The sequence below is a fragment of the Glycine soja genome, chromosome 4 (assembly GCF_004193775.1).
Source record: "Glycine soja cultivar W05 chromosome 4, ASM419377v2, whole genome shotgun sequence".
NCBI lineage: Eukaryota > Viridiplantae > Streptophyta > Magnoliopsida > Fabales > Fabaceae > Glycine > Glycine soja.
In genome coordinates, this window is record NC_041005.1 from 6,952,467 (window position 1) to 6,972,455 (window position 19,989).

At 34.9% G+C, this 19,989-nt stretch overlaps 4 protein-coding genes across 6 annotated transcripts; 3 read left to right on the top strand and 1 right to left on the bottom strand.

The window, feature by feature from the left end:
* The first annotated feature begins 119 nt into the window (after window positions 1-119).
* Window positions 120-4,342, top strand: LOC114409113 (VAN3-binding protein-like). Of its 3 annotated transcripts, none has more exons than XM_028372430.1 (9): window positions 120-665; window positions 774-1,048; window positions 1,420-1,473; window positions 1,758-1,861; window positions 1,953-2,314; window positions 2,662-2,826; window positions 2,957-3,006; window positions 3,714-3,771; window positions 3,862-4,342. In XM_028372430.1, coding segments are annotated over exons 1-9 (1,269 nt in total). In that variant the 5' UTR covers window positions 120-664; the 3' UTR covers window positions 4,062-4,342. The 3 variants fall into 3 exon arrangements, with proteins under 3 accessions (XP_028228231.1, XP_028228230.1, XP_028228232.1); XM_028372429.1 differs by having other exon boundaries at window positions 134-562; XM_028372431.1 differs by having other exon boundaries at window positions 143-562; window positions 1,758-1,826; window positions 1,945-2,314.
* Window positions 3,619-7,446, bottom strand: LOC114409114 (lactoylglutathione lyase GLX1-like). Its single transcript, XM_028372432.1, has 9 exons — window positions 7,236-7,446; window positions 6,963-7,140; window positions 6,723-6,847; window positions 6,549-6,613; window positions 5,905-6,117; window positions 5,763-5,810; window positions 4,992-5,099; window positions 4,742-4,882; window positions 3,619-4,304 (listed from the first exon to the last, which is right to left on the bottom strand). Exons 1-9 carry the CDS (start codon window positions 7,354-7,356, stop codon window positions 4,263-4,265), a joined length of 1,041 nt encoding a protein of 346 aa, XP_028228233.1. The 5' UTR covers window positions 7,357-7,446; the 3' UTR covers window positions 3,619-4,262.
* Window positions 7,447-8,146: 700 nt separating this feature from the next.
* LOC114409115 lies at window positions 8,147-11,622 on the top strand. Its single transcript, XM_028372433.1, has 6 exons — window positions 8,147-8,291; window positions 8,368-8,396; window positions 8,448-8,896; window positions 10,477-10,610; window positions 10,659-10,884; window positions 10,968-11,622. The coding sequence occupies exons 1-6, from the start codon at window positions 8,166-8,168 to the stop codon at window positions 11,012-11,014; spliced, it is 1,011 nt and encodes a 336-aa protein (XP_028228234.1). The 5' UTR covers window positions 8,147-8,165; the 3' UTR covers window positions 11,015-11,622.
* A 5,770-nt stretch (window positions 11,623-17,392) lies between these two features.
* On the top strand, window positions 17,393-19,055 carry LOC114409116 (aquaporin TIP4-1-like). Its single transcript, XM_028372434.1, has 3 exons — window positions 17,393-17,588; window positions 17,710-17,948; window positions 18,431-19,055. Exons 1-3 carry the CDS (start codon window positions 17,462-17,464, stop codon window positions 18,803-18,805), a joined length of 741 nt encoding a protein of 246 aa, XP_028228235.1. The 5' UTR covers window positions 17,393-17,461; the 3' UTR covers window positions 18,806-19,055.
* Window positions 19,056-19,989: the final 934 nt, after the last annotated feature.

Here is a 19,989-nt window from a genome sequence, read left to right on the forward strand (position 1 = left end):
CAGGAGCCACGAGGGAACACTTACCAAAAGAATAACATTGTCTCCATGGTCAAGGAAAACAGTGAAAATAGCACAGACCTGTATACGATAAAAACAAGTACCTGGATCCAGTTTGCAATGCTAAACTGAGGTTTATCAAGTTATCAAAATTAAGAAACAATGTACATATGGGTCCCAAAACTCTACTTTAGAAAGTGATAGTGGTGACAAAGCAGAATCCTAGTAATGATGAACTCCGCTGCCATAAAAACAGGTCCTTAACTCTTTGTGCATGAACCACTAAGAGATGGAAATCAAAAGACAGCTTAAGTTGGAGACAAGAATGAGTGGCCTTTAAATTGGGTCCTTTTGCTCAGCACTAAGAATCTTTTACATTGTTTTAATTTTCCTTAATAAAAAACACCTAGAAACAACGTCACATTTTCTTGTTAAATATCTCACTGTTGCTCATTAGTCCTCTCAGCATCTTACCTTTGCGTCTTCAATTCTCACTCATGCCATGAGATTTTTCACCTCCCGTGTCTCCTGACTCGAGTGATTTCCACCTAGTAAATCTTTACAAGTGAGTGGTAACATTCGTTGGTTGGTATAGTGAAGAAACTTCTTTTCATTTCAAGACAACTACTGAATTTTCTTCTTCAGGCACTAGAAGTTATGATATGAGAGTATATAGAAACTTTGACAGAATATGACCAAAAAGACTTCATGCTTTTTGTAAATTTTATGATTAAGCTTCATTCTGATGAAAGAATCTAACTCCTTTTCAATTTCAGTGAGCCCAAGCGCCTCTAACTCTATATGCTCAGTTCATCAGCTGGAGAACATAGATGAGAATGCTCCTGCAGATTGGCCTGCATCATCCTGTCCCCCTCCTGATACTCCAACTGAATCTATGGAGTTCCTTGCGAGATCATGGAGTCTTTCAGCCATGGAACTCTCCAAAGCACTGCACAGCACCAACGTTACAATCTCCACCGGTATAGAGATGCCACTTTCGTGCCCTTCAGGCCACCAATTTGATACCAAGAGTTCCACTGCTTCCAAAGCTGTAAGAACATTGGCTGTGTTTAATTTAAGAGTTATTTGTATTAGGTCATTAGCACTTCTTTTAGCTAGTTTTTTCTTACTTGGCAATGCAGCATGTAAACTGACAATCATGCAAAAGCTATGTTAGTTCTCTTAAAAGATATTCTATTTCTATGCCACACACACACCTGCATTGGGGAAATAGAAAAAAAAGGAGATATTCAAAGCCTTCCAAAGGAGTTTCACGGAAAAGAATTTTTCCATAACCTAGACCCCTTTTGTTCTGGTCCTAGGATTCTTCAATATAAAGAAGCATCTATTATTGCTGTGTGTGTCTATTGCTTTTGTAAGTTAATATTGGTTCTGAACTTCTGATGCAAGATTTTTGTGCAGTTATCTAACGGGTGTTTCCCTCCATTTTTGCCAAAAGACAGTAATGAAAAGAAGGTACTTTACTGCTTCACGTTAACTTATATAGTGATAAATATGATCATATGCAGAAGAAACAATTTGGCCCATTTTTCAGTTTCAAATTTGAAGCATATCATTTGGCCTTAGCCTGCTTTCATGACTAACTGCTTTTTGTTGTGAAGTTGATAATTTCCTCATGCCAATAGCTGAGAACCATCAATGACAAACACTCGCAAGCCACCATTACCAAACCTTGTTTTGTACAGCGAGCGAATTCTTAGTGTGTATAAATTAATAACATAGCAATATGTCATGTACAGGATTTACTTTTACTCCACCAAGCACTCAATCCAGAATTCCTTTCCAGTCAAAACTTGCTCAGAAATGGGGTATCTTGCAATCAACCTCATGATTATCTTCATCAGTTATGCTCAAATACCAACTCAATCTATTACTAAGTATTTTTTTTCATTTATTTTATTATTGGTGCAAATTATTGCTCACCAGCTTTACAGGAGCTTGCTAAGAGGTAGGACAATGGGTAGGTGGTTGAAAGATCAAAAGGAGAGGAAAAAGCAGGAAATTAGAACCCATAATGCTCATTTACACGCTGCAGTATCTGTGGCTGGTGTTGCTGCTGCTATTGCTGCAGTTGCAGCTTCAACAGCATCACCTGAAATGCCTTATGCAAACCAAAAGAACCCTCCCCCAGCTTCTTCTGCAATTGCATCTGCAGCAGCTTTAGTAGCCTCACACTGCATTGAGATTGCAGAAGATATGGGAGCTGAGCATGACCAAATATTAACAGTAGTCAACTCTGCCATTAATGCAAAAACCAATGGAGATATTATGACTTTAACAGCCGGAGCAGCCACAGGTATCAGAATTTACAGTTTATTTCTCAATCTTTGACCAAACTGAATTATAAACAGCTTCACTTGGTAGTGATATAAGTAGGTTGGTAGGATTCATGTAAAAGGCATACACCAAATCAGTTTTAATCTTCAGGTGGATTGCTCAATCTGCAGTTTTTACCAAGTCTTCTTGATCCATAAATTAACCTATGCTCAAATGGAAAACAAATGTAAAGAACAATATATATACTTAATGAGCAACTTAATGGTAAGAAAAGCTTGGATAAAACGTGCAATCTATGAGCTCATTTCACACAGATATCGTCTAATACTAACACAAAATATAATGAACTAAATGCTCTGTTGGCAGCCTTGCGAGGAGCGGCTACTCTAAAGGCAAGGCTGCAGAAGGGGCCTGGAGCTACTTCAATTCCTCTAGTTGAGGAAAAGTGTGATGAAAGGAAAGAAGCAAACATCTTGACAGCACTGGATTATGTCTTTAGAGGTGGAGAACTTCTCAAACGTACAAGAAAAGGTATGTTTACTAACATGTTTGTGATAGTGGCTTCATTGAAATGGAAAAGAATAAAAGAAGAATGCCAAATGTTTAAAGCAACTTACATTCCTAATGCCAGTAACCATGCTATTTTAATTGTTAATACCAGGAGCTCTTCACTGGAAGCAAGTGTCTTTCAATATAAATTCAAATTTGCAGGTAATTGCTAGAAGACATTTCATATATCCATTAACAAATCATAGGCATGAGTTCCAATAAATTTTAAGTTAATTACAAGGGCATAGCTGACCAGAAAATTTTACTAATTTTGGATACATTGTCAATGTATAGGAATGAATGCAGTAGCAGCTTTAAAATTATAATTAGAAGTAACATAGAAACTAGGTATCGCCATCTTACTATAATCTCGTCATATCAATCAATTATACATTTGTTTCAAGTCAAAGCATGTGTTAACTATAGTATTCATAAAGTTAAAGGCCTCAATCAGTCAATATTTTTCTAATAAAGAGTAAAGACTCCTACAAATCTTTTCTACATAAAAGTATGAGCTGAGATTCAAGGCATCATTTTACATACTTGTATTGCATGTTATATGTAAATTTCTTAATATTATTTAATGAAATATTTTTTGTTAAGATGGCTGCCCAAGTAGCCTCTCTGCTCAATTGGTAAGGCTGAATTATCTGATCCTCCCCAGATTCCACAATGGTGGGAGCCTCGTGAGAATTGAGAAATGGAATTATGGCAATAATGTAATGTATGTAAAACTATTTTTATATACATAGACAGAGAATCAACTATTAACTCTGAAAATCACTTCATAGATCAGAGAAAATCATAATTATTGGTTGTGTCACTGTCTCCATTACCTAGTTATTTGGACTAATACAAACTGACAACAGGTTGTAGTCAAAATGAAAAGCAAGCATATGGCAGGAACATTCACGAAAAAGAAGAAATGTAAGCAAGTTTCATACACAGCACCTATTTATTTTATTATTGCCACTCTCTGTCAACCAAGTTAAGGTATGTTATGGCCTAAAATGGCAGATATAGTCACTGGAGTTTGCAATGATATCCCAGCTTGGCCCGGAAGGGAGAAGGAAGACATCAGTGAAAAGAGGGCATATTTTGGAATAAAAACAACAGACAGGACAATAGAATTTGAATGTGGAAGTAAAGGAGACAAACAGTTCTGGCTTGAGGGGATCCAGTATATGTTGAATTGCCGTGTCAAAGTAACATTATAAAAAAAAATACGATTGACATTGAGATTGCTGTATATATGCCTTTTTTTTTTCTTTCCCTTTCCCTCACACAGTGATTGGAGGGGTTACTTTATTAAGGAGTAGAGTTGACAGTGCCACTGTAAGATTTCACTGACAAAATTGTTGAGACTACCATTTCAGTGGAGATGTAAAGGATCTAGTCATCTAGAACCATGCCTATTGTCACTCTAATTCCTTCAGAAAATCAACATTATCAACAAATGCCTGCAAGAGGTAATAAACAAGTCAAGTTATAAAACAAATAGAGGTTCATGTGAATTTGAACATAATAGGAAGGATTCCATTAGTACATTATGCTATACAAGAAAGAAGTATTTCAACTTTCAAGGTAAACAATTAGAGAACTCTAAGTAGATAGGTATGGAAAAATTTGTGGTAACAATATCAGAACATTTGAAGCACAAATCAAACTCTAAATTTCCCCATGTGTGTCCAGTTTGGTGTTGTACAAAAATCACTAATTTATCCATGTCATTCCTTGCACAATTTTACTATCTCATTACGCATTACACGTTCCACCCATCAATTCATCAACTAAACGCTTATGACTTCACTAGTAGATGTAAACCAAACTTTTTAGTGAGAAAAGTCTTAAAGCACATGATAAAACACATACAAGCAAAAAGGTTAAAAGGTCATACCAATTTCCAACCATCAGGGTCTAAGCAAGCTACAATCTTGGTGTTGATACCTGGCAAGGGCCCAGGTTCACGGATAATCTTCCCTCCACATAATTTGATTGCTTCTGCAGTCTTATAGACATCATTTGTGCCTATGGCAATCTGTTCAAACACAATGAGTTGCATTCTTACAATGGCATGCAGAAAACATTCATGTAGGCCATACAAAATCATAAAATTACTCTTAAAAATAGAAAAGAATAGAATCTACCTGTGCATAACCATTTCCTTTGTCATAATTAGTGACACCATAGTTATATGTCAGTTCTAGAACAGTATTCTTGTCTTCAGGACCATAGCCCATAAAAGCTACTGTGTACTGGAAAACAATCACAATCATTGATAAGCAGCGTCTATAGATGGACATGGAAGGAAAGCATAGCAGAGAATTATCACGAAAAGCATTTCACAAAATCCAAATAAAGAATTAGCACAAAATATTCACCAGGTACTAAATTTCTAAAACTCCATTTTCACTTGATGGAAATCATTAATACCTAGCCTTCAAAAATACTAAACAGATTCCAACAGGACAGACCTATGTCATGTTCATGATTTAGGTAGGCCAATAAGATGGTATGCACAACTAAAGGGCCAAATAGGTCATTTGGCCCAACTATATAGTCAGAGCACATCACACTGTAAGGTAAGCTTTCTTATGTAGACATTATAAACATAATAAATCTAAACAGTTATTTTTAGAATGTGAGTTTGGACCTAACTCACCACCAAAAGTTAGCTCATAGCATGATATTTATAGAATATATATATTCTATTTTGGGCTTATCTCTAGTATCTAGTCCATGTGGGACTAGATTTTTTTCCAATACACTCCTCACACTCAACATTATTGGACTTAGCGCGTGGATGACATGATAGGTGACCCGTTCTTAATGGATCTAGGATAGGCATATAAAAATGTGGGTTTAATGTTAGGAACACATAGTCATGCATCTGATAAATAGCTGCAAGTAGAAGTTACCTTCTGCTCGGGGTTGTCCCTCTTGCGGAGAAGTTTCATTCCAACAGCCTTTGAAATCAAACAAAGACAAGGAAAAACATTAAGCTACCAGTGATGAAGGAACCTTCACGATAAGCAGATAAGATCATTAAGAACTACTCACTTTTTCATAAAAGGCTATGGCACGATCAAGATCACCTACTCGAAGCATCACTTGGCATAGGGGTTCAGATGTAGGTCTTCTCTCCAAAAGTTCAAACTTATAACCATCAGGATCTTCAATGAAAGCAATAACTGCACTGCCATCTTTAACAGGCCCGGGTTCCCTTGTAACCTTTCCTCCTTTTGCCTTTACTAGATCTACTCTTTTGTAAATCTACAAATTTGCGGTATAAATAATAATCTTAATTGTCTGAGAAAAATCGTACAGTATAGATGAACACTGAACACCGACAAATGGAGATTTTGCGCTAAAAGTCGCTCTTAACTGCCATTTAGTTGTTAAATTCCTAATTTCCTATAGGAATTTCTTTCTGCGACCATAACAAAAGAATTTTAACACACCTTAACTAACGACTTCATTAATTGGAGATAAATGCTTGAAAGTCATTCAACAAGTGCAACAAAAAAATATAAGGTATTTAAAGTAACAGTTGCATATAAGTTGGTCTTCCTCTTCCATATTCAAGTAAGACAAAACCCAGATTGGATTAATGATAATCAAACAGTTTCTGTGCTTTGCATTGTATATATGTAGTTGCAGTTGTACACAATAATGGATTATTATCTTTTAAAAAAATGGCTTACATCTTCAACTGCAACACCAAAATGACCAAAGCCACTTCCAATGTCATAGTTATCCACTCCATAATCTGCGATCTCCATGAAATAGCAAGTATGATGAGAAGCAATTTTGTGATAAGTTACAAGCATATACATAATGATTATACAGAAAAGAGTGGCATTCAAATCTCAACTCACTGTAGGTAAGTTCAACTGTAAAATTGGAATCTTCAGGCCCATATCCAAGAAAAGCATTAGAATATCTGTCTTCAGGTATATCACGTTGTCTCAATAGCTTCATGCCAAGGCATTCAGTGTAAAACCTGCATGCACCACAACAATGTAATCAAATTACACACATCGCTACTGAATTAGATTTCACACGTTTATATTAAAGTATCAGTGAAGCATCATTTCCAAAATTAAAGTACAGCATACTTTATAGTCTTCTCCAAGTCTCCAACACGGTACACAACATGGAGAAACCTTCTGTTGTCATTTTTGACCCAGTCAAACAAATCTTTCTCTGGTTGGGCTAGTTTTTCTGCAGCAGAAGCCTCTACTACTCTTAACAACTCTGGTCCTTTTGCACCAAATAACTGAGCTTGTGGGAGAGCTGAATAACCAAATGATGTAGCAGAGAACCAAGTTATAACTAATGCTATTTCAGTCTTTGTGAGTAAAATGGACAAGAAAGGTGCATTAGCTTACCAATGCTACCAGTGGAGACAAGGTGAAAGAGAGCAAGTCTTCTTGATGAAGTACATGATGATGATGAAGTGGTACATGGTCTCAGCATTGAAGCAGCTGGTAACATTAAGGATGATGACATAGCTAATCAAATAATGTTGTTCCTTTTCTCAGTAAGTCACAGTGTACACCTTCAACATCTGTGTCTCTCCTATGTGAGTTGTTGTAATATGGTGTACTATTTTCTTATTGGCTATTGCTATATCCAAATCCATTCTGCATGTGCAGGTATGTAAGAGCCACAATTTACAGACTTTCATTGTATTGGACTGTTTTTTTTATTGGTCCATGTTGGATTGGACTGTTGGCCTGCTACAAATTACAGACTTTCGTGGGATTTCGCCTAGAGTGTTGCTAGGTGCACCAGCATTTTTGCTGGTGCACCCAGCAAAAATATAAAATGCCAAAATTGCCCCTATCAGCTTTCTTCCTTAAAATGCCAAATTTTTTTTCGGAACAGCTTCTTACTCCATTTTCAAAGAGCTTTCTTCTCGTTTTCCACTTTTTCCTGCGGCATTGTCTCTGGTTCGTGGGGGTAGCAAGGTTGAGTGCAGCGGTGAAGGTGAAGTTTCCGGCGTGAAGCTTTGCGGTGGTCGGTGGCGGCAAACAAGGTACGCAGATGGCGTTTGTGCGTCGCGGACGTACGGATGGCTTCCGGATCAAGTTGATCCGTAAAAAGCTTACGGATCAACTTGATCCGGAAGATTGTTACGGATTAACTTGATCCGTAACTTCCGGATCAAGTTGATCCGTAAGTTCCGGATCAACTTGATCCGTATGTGTCTTATTTTTGGTATTTGCTATTTTTGCATCTGTTTTTCCATTAATTTTCCTTTTTTATTTTAAATTACTAATTTTTTTGTATGGTCATTTTTTGTTTGATTTGGTTAGATGGATGAAGATGAGTGGATGTATGAAATAATGTCTGAACGAGCGGATATGGATTATGAAAATGCAAAATCATGTGGTGCGAATGAACCACATGTTGATTGTTCGGAAGCGTTCAAGACTTCTCAGGTTATAATGTTAATGCTTGTCACATATTTAATAAAATGAATATTGGTAGAAAACTTAAATTATGTGGTTTTTGTAGGTGTTTGAGTGCCGAGAGGATGTTTTGCGGTGGGCTCGATCCGTGGCTCATGAAAACAGATTTGTGGCGGTGATTTTAAGGTCGGACACAAACACAGGTAGTAGAGGAAGAAGTACATTTGTGTTAATTGGCTGTGAAAGGAGTGGCGAGTATAAGTGTAGGAAAAAAGAATTTATCAGAAGAGACACTGGGACTAGGAAATGTGGGTGTCCCTTCAAGCTTCGTTGCAAGCCAGTGGCTGGAGGAGAAGGTTGGATGGTGAAGTTGATTTGTGGAGTGCATAATCATGAATTGGCCAAGTCATTAGTTGGACATCCATATGCGGGGCGATTGACTAAAGCTGAAAAGACACTTATTGCTGATATGACGAAGTCCATGGTGAAGCCAAGAAACATTTTGCTAACTCTGAAGGAACACAATGCCAATAGCTGTACGACTATTAAACAGATATACAATGCAAGAAGTGCATTCCGTTCTTCCATAAGAGGAAGCGATCTTGAAATGCAACATCTGATGAAGCTTCTTGAACGTGATCAATATATTTATTGGCACAGAATAAAGGATGAAGACGTGGTTCGTGATATCTTTTGGTGTCACCCTGATTCAGTGAAGTTAGTCAACGCATGCAATTTGGTGTTTTTGATAGACAACACCTACAAAACAAACTAGTATAGACTCCCATTGCTCGATTTTGTTGGGATGACACCGACTGGGATGACATTCTCTGCCGGTTTTGCATATGTGGAGGGTGAACGCGTTAATAATTTGGTATGGGCTTTACAACGCTTTCGAGGCCTTTTTTTAAAGCGTGATGCCCTCCCTGGAGTTATTGTCACTGACAGAGACCAAACATTGATGAATGCAGCGAAAGATGTATTCCCTGAATGCACAAATTTGTTGTGCATCTTTCACATAAACAAGAATGTGAAGGCTAAATGTAAATCACTAATTGCGCAAAAAAATGCTTGGGATTATGTCATGGATTGCTGGGAATCTCTGACTGATTGTCCTTTAGAACAGCAGTTTGATGAATACCTGAAGAAGTTCGAAGTAGCTTGCGCACCTTGGCCAATATTTGTTGACTATGTCAAGGAAACATGGATAATACCACACAAGGAAAAATTTGTTTCTGCCTGGACTAATAAGGTGATGCACTTAGGAAACACAACAATAAACAGGTATGAAATTGTTCAACTATTTCTATTAACGTTGAAAAATTTATGGAATTGTATTATTGTATATGTTTATTTTTATTTGTGTATTTGAAATGTAGGGCTGAATCTGCTCACTCGTATTTAAAAAGATTGTTACAAAATAGCATTGGAGACTTATGTAGTGTGTGGGATGCCGTGAACAACATGATTACGTTGCAGCACACACATATTAAAGCATTATTTGAAACAAGTACACATGTCGTTGGACATGTGTTCCAAAAAACCTTATACAGGAGGCTGCTTGGAATGGTTTCAAGGTATGCTTTAAATCAGATTGCTGCTGAATTTGAGCGTATTCACTATGCTGGCAAGAATCCCTCAAGTTGTGGTTGCGTGGTGAGAACCACGCTTGGTATTCCTTGTGCTTGTGAGCTATCCAAATATGTTGGTGGTTGCATCCCACTTGATTCAATTCATATGTTCTGGAGGAGACTCAGTTTTTCAGACCAAGGGTTATCTGAGCTCGAGGTGGGCATCAAGGACGTAATGGAAACAATATACCAAAAATTCGAAGAACTTGATGTTTGTGGCAAGTTTATTCTAAGAAGTAAACTTTGGGAAATTGCACACCCTGATCAGAATTCGATGTGTCCTCCTCCAGCAAAGGTTAACACAAAGGGGGCACCGAAGAAAACTACGAGTAGGAACCCAAGGTCAACAAAGCGCGATCCATCTTACTGGGAGTATGTAGATGCCTTTGAATCACAACAAAATAGCAATTCGTCCGTGAGACGTTCTGCATCATCCTTTGAGCAACCGATTCGAAGAACGATGATGCCCATGTTGGACCAGTTTCAGCCATTTATGCACGACTTCATTGATAAGATTGTTGATGTCAAAGGTGATGGTAACTGTGGATATCGATTGGTTACCAGTTTATTAGGTATGGGTCAAGACTCTTGGTCGGTGGTCCGCAACCATCTGCTTAAAGAACTTGCCAATTTCTCAGAAGACTATGTCAAGCTCTTTGGTGGCACGGAGAGATTTGAGGAATTAAGGATGTCACTACTTGTTGATGGGTTAACCAAGGTATTTAATTTATGAATTTGATTTTTAAGACTTTAGTTTGAAATTAAGTTTGACGTGCATATTTGTTTTATTCAAGTGACAACGGATAAGTGGATGGATATAACGGACATGGGACATGTCATTGCATCAAGGTATAACGTAATCGTTGTATCCTTGTCTAAACAACAAAGCATGACATTCTTTCCCCTTAGAAGTCAACCGCTGACAAATTCTTCATTGCATCGTATAATTTGTATCGGTCATGTGTATGACAATCATTTTGTTGAGGTACATTGTAGATATAAAGTGTTTTTTTTTATGATTATGCAATGACTTTTGTAGGATTGAGTTAACATTTTTTTTCGCATACACAACAAGTTTATTTAAAAGAACGTTGTCCCTTACCGCCTGTATCATTGTTATGATTTAGCAATTGTCATCCGCAGGCGAAGTCATGGCCAAATCCATATATTAGCAGAATGCAGCATTACAAGAGCTTCATGATGTTCAAGAGAGACTATGTTGACTTAAATGATGATTGAACATGTAATTTATAAATGCCTGATCGTTTTGAACATGTAATTTATTTGTTACGTCCATAACAAAATTATTACTTAATTCTAAAAAAGCATGTATGATATATCGTTGTCTGACTTGACTGCACATTGTGAAAAACCGTGTTTGATAAATTGTTGTCTGCATTAACATAAAGCGCATGAAAGGACCCTGCACAGCATGACTACACATGCAGATCTGATGCAAGCTAAAGCATGTCATGTCATTCGTGTAGTTGACAACACATACAGAAAGCATGTGCATGCGTATTTTCAATCTTTAAAAAATGCAGCACTAATATTAAAACTCATCTATATATATGGCACAACCTAACCTTGTAAGAAAGCACAAGTTTCAGTATCAACCCAAGTCTTACAAAAAACTATGGCATTCTTGGGAGAGACAAGCAGTCAGACAGTTGTGAACTCCACATTAGGTTTTATTTTTCCAAATGGATCCATTGTTCACAACGACAGTGGTGTTTCCTTCCAAGCTTTCACTTCAGTTCCCATTCGAGTACCTAACGGGTGTGATTTTCAAACGTTAAAAACCAGAATACACAATACCCTTAAGCTAATCGACAAGCAATTTTTGGATGAAATTTACTACCGGCAGCCTTTCACGTATGCAGGTAATCAATTTCGGTTTCAATGTATGCAACTGAAAGATGATGCTGATGTTAACACAATGTTAATGTGTAATCATGAATTTTCGTTTGTTGGTCCGATTGAGTTATTATGTAGCATTGCTAGAACCCCAGATGGTATTTTAAACTTACTTGAAACTACTATGACCCCTACTCATGATGCCCTGCTATATTACAATGGGAGGTTGAACATGTCACGCCAAAATGAGTTTGTAGGTTACTCGTTCACAGGAAAAAATCCCAAAAACTTTGACATTCCCACCGGATGTACCATGGATGAACTGAAGGATTTGATCAAACAAGTTGCGCCTCGTGGGATTCCCCCTTATGGTGTTGATGAAACACAAATGGTAACGCGATTGTTTTTTCGAAAACCAAGTCACCATGAGTATTCAGAAAAAGTTATAAAATTTGAAATAATTGAACTCAAAACCAACGAGGACGTGATGAAGGTGCTCATTGAGTCTAACTACTGGAAAAAGATTGGGCCAATAGAAATTTTAACTGTTTTCAGTAAACCTTTACCGCAAATGGAAGACGAGTTGTCCTTGTCGCAAAATTAGCATAAGTTAGTTAGTTGTAGTATTTTATGGAAATTTAATTTCGTTTGACTATGTTGAAGTTAATGTACTGTTTGAATTCATGTATTGCATAATCGTTTTCAATTACAAGAATCTCAACTAAAAAAATAGATTTCTATATATAACAAACTAATTAATAAATTGTTTTTCTTCTTACGGATCAAGGTGATCCGTACGTTGATCCGTAAGACACTTTACGGATCAAGTTAATCCGTAAGTGTCTTACGGATCAACGTATGGATCACCTTGATCCGTAAGAAGGAAAACAAGTAGGGGCAATTTTGCCATTTAAGAGCTTTGCTGGGTGCACCAGCAATACTCTTTCGCCTATTATCCTTTGCTCGAACCCAAAATGGGAATTGATATTAAACCCTCCAAAATTACTTTTGGCCCCTATCATGAATGTGCAAAATACTAAAATACCCTTTTGCTTCTTTCCTCCCATATTGGCACCCACCTCACCCTTTCTGGCAAATCAACAGAATCACAATTTTTGTCGTGTCACATAAATTGTTACACAACAGAATCACGATTCTGTTATATTGAAATTGTAACAACAGAATGTAACATGAATTCCGACAAAATGGAATCATTGTTCCATTGTATAACAATTTATGTAGTAGAATCATATTTTTGTTGTGCTTCTTTTTCCAAAAAAAATGATTTTGTTGCACAACGGAAGTTTGATTCCATTATATACTATGTAACAAAATCATACTTTTGTTATACTTTCTTAATTGATCTCCACTTGTACAATATAATTATGATTTTAAGGTGCAATTTTTTTGCACACCTAGCTACACAATGAAAACATACATCCGCTAAACTAGTGGGATGTAAAAAAAGAGTACAATGTTTTTCGTACCTCCACTAGTGTAGTGGAAGTGTGTTTCTATTGTGCATTGTTGGGAAAAATATCTTTGGAATTTGAGAATGTTGATAGGGACTAAAAGTAATGTGGTTGGGGCCAATAACAACCCCCACCCAAAATATACAATAGATTATAGGATGAAAAGATAGTGTAAACATCCTTCATTTTTTTATTTTTTATCTTGGGTTAAAATTAAATTTCAGCTACAAGATTTTAATATGTTTAGCTGGATAAACATGTCATTTTTAAATAGATACGACATATTCAAATTCTAACCACTTCAAATATTTATGGTCATAAATCTTAGTTTTGACATAAATGAGTTTTGACCACAATTTAAAGAGTGATGGATGTTGTGCTGAATATTATAGGCAAAATTGTATTTTTTGGTCTTCTTAATTGTTTTCAATTTTGATTTTAGTCTCCATTTAAATTTATTCATGAATTTAGTCCCTTAATTATGTCAAATCGTGTAAATGTGGTCTTCAAGCTCATATTTGAACGTTGACTGTTACAAATAAAGGTCAACTGTCATGTGTCACGTTCTGATTGGACATGAAAATGTATGTCTAAGAATCAACTTTAATATTTTTCTATTCATTGTCCAATCAGAACGTGATCGTGACCGTCAATGTTTCCTTATAACCATCAACGTTCAAATCTGAATTTGTAAACTACATTTATAGGATTTAACATAATTTGGGGACTAAATTCACGAATAAATTTAAAGGGAAACTAAAATAGAAATTAAAAATAACTAAGGGAACCAAAAATACAATTTTATCAATATTATATAAAGAGTGATACTATTCGCATAACATTTTATGTGCTGGATTATTAGCTAAGTAAATAGTATATTATTGTCTCTAAATTAGTTTATATGGTGACTGAATAATTTTGGTTTCTAAATCAGTTTCTAATTAATAAATTTGAAGTAATGAAGAAACTTAGCCCGCCACGATGATTGACCATGCAAAGTTTTTGCTTTTAAGTTAACAATATTTTATTTAATTAAATTTTACATATAAGTAAAAAAAAAAATCCTAATTGAGATTTTTTAAATGAAAAACCAAATATGTACACGATATCTCAATAATGTGCCGTACGTAGTTTACGTGTCTGCTGCTTTTCCTATATTATTTTTGCTCAAAGTCGAGGGGGCAAAGTAATTTCAATAATGTGCTGTACGTAGTTTATGCGTCAGTGCTGCTTTTCCTTGATTATTTTTGGCTCAAAGTCTAGGGAGGAAAGTAGAATCTTAATGCGGCTTGTCCTCATATATCATTACTAGCACCAAATGTAACTTCAACCTTTTAATTTATATGAAGTAATTATGATCAATGATTTCGAGGAAAAGCTTTCAAATCGATTAACGTTCTTTCCTTGTCACAATATAGTAGTAACAACTTTGTATCTGCCCTGAATTTAGCCAGTACACAAGCCTCCTAGGCCACGATTGTTATGCAAAGTGACTTAAGGAGATAATTGGTCGATTTCTTTATGATGAGATGTTACTCAATCCCATAAGTTGGGTGTACTTAAACAAAAACATTGGCGGGACTAAAGAGCTTATTCCAGCTAGAACATTTCATATCATTTAAGATCAAATGAAGACTAATAATTATTTATAAATATTTTTTTCTCTAAACCTAAAAGAAGCCTTTTAATAAAGAAAAAAAAATTGTAATTGTCTATCAAACACCTAAGCCGATAATACTTTAGATACATAAATCTTATTGATGTCTACGAATTTGAAGTGGAAACATTTATAATAAAGGGGTAAGCTATATATTTTTTTCAATCCAGTCTTCATTTCAAGTTTAGAAAGGAAAATAAAAATTTTAATATTTGAAAAGTATTATAGGTATTATAATGTTACGGATCAATATTTTGATGACTATGATTTATCCTAACATTTATAAATTATTAATAACACGCACTTTAATTAATTACGAAAAAAATTAATATGATAATAAAGTAATTATTTATTAAAAATTAAATCGCGATATATATTATTTTTTTTTATAAAAAAATCACTTGTAATATATTACTAATAAACTAATTAAGATTTTTTAATATTAAATATATTTAAGAGCCTAAAAGACCTAAGGACCGGTCCTGTATCTGAAATTAACTTTGCCTGTAATTCCGTTGACCTAATTAAGGGTGATGCCCTGGCGTTGGAGAATTGAAATTCTTAATTAAGAAAAGATTATTCTTTATTTTAAAGAAAAACTCGTCCATTAAAAATTGATGTGGGTACAGTGACCATGTAATGACAGATCAGAAGAGAAAGTAGTGGCATGGCACCATCGTCATCATCATGTGAAAATACTAATTATTAAGTCGACAGTTTTTGTTTTTAACTTTTTATTTTTATGTTGAAGTAAAGTAGAGAGTTGATGAACGCTACGACGTCCCTTTTACATGGCCCACTGGCTAAGTTCTAACCCTAGTCCCCTCCCTCACAGTCAGAATTGATAATATTTTTGTGTATTATTATTAGTTTAATTTATTTTAAAATAATAATATTTCAATTGAATTTATAAAAAAATAATAAAAATAATATTTATTTCTTTAAATATAATATTTCTTTTACAAAATATACACTAGTATATGTGTACGAATCCAAATGTCAGTAGCTGAACATGATTCGTGGTTTGTAATTTTGGCATTGAAAAAAAGTTAAGGCATCTTTAAATTAGTTTATTTTACATGTTTTTACTGAAAAATTTAAAATGATTATTTCTATAATCTTTTAAAAATGGAACGAGAAAGTGAGATTTGAGTAAGGAATTGAATGACAAACAAAATATATATCTTTTTTTTTTATAGATTCAAAGGATTGATCATTTTTTATTTTTTGATACATATTATATATATAATTGTATACTAGAGTATGTTTCATTTGGTTTCACTCCCCCAGTTCTACACATAGAGATGTAGTTGCATCTGTAAGCATCAGTGCAAATAAAAAACTGGGTGCTAGCTATACTTTTTTTATTGAGAAAATTCTTGAATACACTCTTTATATTAAGGACCCAAATTCTTGTATGTTTATGCATGATGTTACGGGGGAGTTTCTATTGTCTGTGTTATTAAGTTATATTTTCCTTTCTTTTTTTGTTTGTTTGCTAGTGTACCTTGTTTATTCCAAGAAAAAAAGTGGCTTTCATGGTATCGGACAAAATAATATAGTTAATTGATGTGGATGAAGCTGAACCGGTGGAATGCTCATGGAGTCTCATGTGCTACTGAAGAAGTACTGAGGCTGAAAAGATTTTTCCCCCTACATTATATATTTTAAATTTGATAAAAATATACTATTATAAAATGTATACTCCTTTGAGCTATCAAATAAATGATCACTTTTTTTATATACTTTTAATAAATGTATATACTCCTGTTAGAGTTGTCAAAGTCTTATCAATCATTTTTTAATAAAATTTATTATTCATTTTATCTTAAGTTATATTATTCATTTTTTTATAGAGTAATTGAGCTAGATATCTAATCACATATCTTAGACTCGAATATGAAATCACTTGTAAAACTCAAAGATGAGATACTTTTAAAATAAAAAAAAATCTTATTTAACCTTTTCTTTTAAATTAAATTTAGTAATTATTAGAAAAGAATAGATTAATTAGTATGATTTTTTTAAACTTAAATAGTTGTCTCGAATTCGGCATTTTCAAAAGAAAAACGCTATTGTACATAAATTATCTCACATAAAGAAGAATGAAACCTACACAAATTTATGAATTTTAAAAAATTTCAGTTAATAAAAAATACATCTAAAAAAGTGTGTTAGAAAGTAGTATTTTTAATGCTTATCTTATTAACATTTCTCATCATTCATGTGTCTAACAATAGTAATTGGTATTAGTAAAAAAAAAATGGTATTAGTCAAGGCTGGACACCATGTGCAAACCTAGCTAGTAGCATTCAGGTCACTTGCACTTGTGAATTACGAGTCATGAAAGGTTGGACATAATTATCAATATCCTTTTTGTTAGCGTATAAAGCTATTAGTCAACGGGGGTGTCCAATAGCATTCAAGTCCACTTGCATTTCTGAGATGTGAAAGGTGATTATGAATATGCTTTTTTCTTTGCATTATTGCATATAAATTGGCAACATATGGTACCACTTATGTTCAATGTGGGAACCAAGTAATTTTGGTCATTGATTAATTCTGCAATTGAGCAGAGGAGCCATGGCCAAAATCGCACTTGGAAGCACCCGAGAGGCCACTCAGCCAGACTGCATTCAGGCCCTCATCGTTGAATTCATAGCCACCTTCCTCTTTGTCTTTGTTGGCGTTGGTTCTTCCATGGTCGTTGGTATCTATCTACTAATCACCTTCTTAATTACTTCTAATATATTACATCACCATCTTATAGAATAATTTATTATGACTTACTTACCTTGGTTTTGGATCATGTTCTTTTTCCTTAATTTTAGACAAGCTTGGTGGGGATGCACTAGTGGGATTGTTTGCTGTGGCCGTGGCACATGCACTTGTGGTGGCTGTAATGATCTCCGCCGCCCACATTTCCGGTGGCCACCTCAACCCCGCCGTCACCCTTGGCCTCCTCGCCGGTGGTCACATCACCATCTTTCGTTCCATGCTCTATTGGATTGATCAATTAGTAGCAGCCGCAACAGCTTCTTATCTCCTTTACTACCTCTCAGGAGGACAGGTAATAATATTCGTTAAAAAAATGACCTTTTTTTTTTTGTAATTATATGTTAAAAAATCAAAATATATAATACTTTTCAAATCAAATTTACCCTTAATCAGCTCGCAGTCAAGACTTCAATCTCTAGGTTCGTGTATATGAAATAGTGAGAAATATTGTTACCTCTTAAATAAATTAATCTTAATAATTCAAAAAATTAATTTTCAAATTTCTACTATGAAATATTCTGGATTTATCAAATCAAATGTGTCCTATAAAATGAGTTTAATTTGAACAAATAATTATGATTTTCAAAGTACAGTAGACTTATTGTATAGGACAATTAATTTATCATCAGATAACTGTATAAAAAAATCCTTACACTACAACTCCATTTGAATTAAATTAACATACTTAAGTTGCAGTATTCCGTTCAATCTCATCCTTCTAGCTTCTTATTTGTATATTAGGGTATGCATCAATGTGTATTGTTTGTTTTGCAGGCAACTCCAGTTCATACGCTGGCCAGTGGAGTGGGGTATGGTCAAGGAGTAGTTTGGGAGATTGTGTTGACGTTTTCTTTGTTGTTCACTGTGTATGCGACCATGGTGGATCCCAAGAAGGGAGCACTTGCTGGGCTTGGGCCAACGCTGGTTGGGTTTGTGGTTGGGGCCAACATCCTCGCAGGTGGGGCTTACTCTGCTGCTTCTATGAACCCAGCAAGGTCTTTTGGGCCTGCCTTGGTCGCTGGAAACTGGACCGATCATTGGGTTTACTGGGTTGGGCCTCTCATTGGTGGTGGCCTTGCTGGTTACATCTATGAGACTTTCTTCATTGACCGATCTCATGTTCCACTTCCTCGTGATCAAGAAAACTAAACAATAGGATTGACAACTTGGACTTTCATCCCTTCTTAAAAAATGCTGCATTATTGTAGTTAATTTAATCTAATAATAATCTTTCTTTTTGCGTGTTATGTATGTTTGAAAAGGTCTATTTATGTATAATATATCGTTAAATGATCTTCCCCAAAATAAGATCAACGATTTAGTTGAGATCTGGCACCCTGTGTAGACTTTGTGGACAGGAATGAATGAATAAATATATATTTCAATGGCTTCTGCTTTAGATTTGAGAAAAGGAATTGAGACAAGTGGTAGTGATATGTATAAATTATTTTATATAGTACATATACATTAAATTAAATTCATGTTTAGTTGTTTTAATGACATAAAAATGTTCAATTATTGAATGTGGTCTTTGTGATCTGATGTTTATACCAAATTAAATACGACAAGATAAACGTGAGTGTCTAACTGTATATAGACACACGAGTTGTTACGCATATTATTCTTGTAGTACATGTCCAACCAAAATTAATTTATTAGTATAAATATTATGCGTTAATATTAACATTATTATACATTAATAGTGTATATAATTTTCTTACCATAAAAAATATTGTAATTGAATCATAACATACACAGACGCCATAAATTTAGTTCCCCCCCCCCCCCCCTTCAAAATAATGCTTTTTCTTCAAGCTTTTTGAAAAATTATAATTTTGTATTTTAAAATAATTTAAATATGCAATAAATTAGTTTGAAACCATTAAATAATTTAATTCATTCTTAAATGCGGCGGAGCTAATCGTTGATTATTCTTTTCAGGCTCATGAATTTTGCTTTCACTCTTGTCAATGCTCAATATCGTGTTAGGTTGTTTATTTATGTCCCTTTCTACTATTGGAAACGCAGAAAAGAGGGGGTATGTTTATGTTTACTAAGAATCTTGAATTCATTTTCTCTTCTAAGCTTGAAAAGAATGTGCAGGTTGTGAAAACACAACACTCCTTGGCCAAATTTAGAGTCCAATGCACTCCCATCGCCTCCGCATAATGGGGTAGAAACTAGGTACGTAGGGATAAATTTGGATATGCAACTCAATCTGTGAAAACTGCACCTAGATCAGTTGTTCTATTCTATTGCCATGACTGACAAAAGCATCATTATCAATATTAAAGTTATTAACTTCAACAACTCCTTGGGACGGAGTTCGATCT

Excerpts from the sequence above, each read along its gene's own strand:
- LOC114409113 (XM_028372430.1), top strand. Across the intron at positions 1,049-1,419 it reads GTTCCACTGCTTCCAAAGCT|TTATCTAACGGGTGTTTCCC; the intron begins GTAAGAACATTG and ends ATTTTTGTGCAG. Across the intron at positions 2,315-2,661 it reads AACAGCCGGAGCAGCCACAG|CCTTGCGAGGAGCGGCTACT; the intron begins GTATCAGAATTT and ends CTCTGTTGGCAG.
- LOC114409114 (XM_028372432.1), bottom strand. The coding sequence starts at position 7,356 with ATGTCATCATCCTTAATGTTACCAGCTGCTTCAATGCTGAGACCATGT. Across the intron at positions 6,118-6,548 it reads TTGGTGTTGCAGTTGAAGAT|ATTTACAAAAGAGTAGATCT; the intron begins GTAAGCCATTTT and ends GCAAATTTGTAG. Across the intron at positions 4,883-4,991 it reads AAGGAAATGGTTATGCACAG|ATTGCCATAGGCACAAATGA; the intron begins GTAGATTCTATT and ends GTGTTTGAACAG.
- LOC114409115 (XM_028372433.1), top strand. The coding sequence starts at position 8,166 with ATGGATGAAGATGAGTGGATGTATGAAATAATGTCTGAACGAGCGGAT. Across the intron at positions 8,897-10,476 it reads TCTGATGAAGCTTCTTGAAC|ACTCTTGGTCGGTGGTCCGC; the intron begins GTGATCAATATA and ends GTATGGGTCAAG. Across the intron at positions 10,611-10,658 it reads TTGTTGATGGGTTAACCAAG|TTTGACGTGCATATTTGTTT; the intron begins GTATTTAATTTA and ends TTTGAAATTAAG.
- LOC114409116 (XM_028372434.1), top strand. The coding sequence starts at position 17,462 with ATGGCCAAAATCGCACTTGGAAGCACCCGAGAGGCCACTCAGCCAGAC. Across the intron at positions 17,589-17,709 it reads TGGTTCTTCCATGGTCGTTG|ACAAGCTTGGTGGGGATGCA; the intron begins GTATCTATCTAC and ends CCTTAATTTTAG. Across the intron at positions 17,949-18,430 it reads ACTACCTCTCAGGAGGACAG|GCAACTCCAGTTCATACGCT; the intron begins GTAATAATATTC and ends TTTGTTTTGCAG.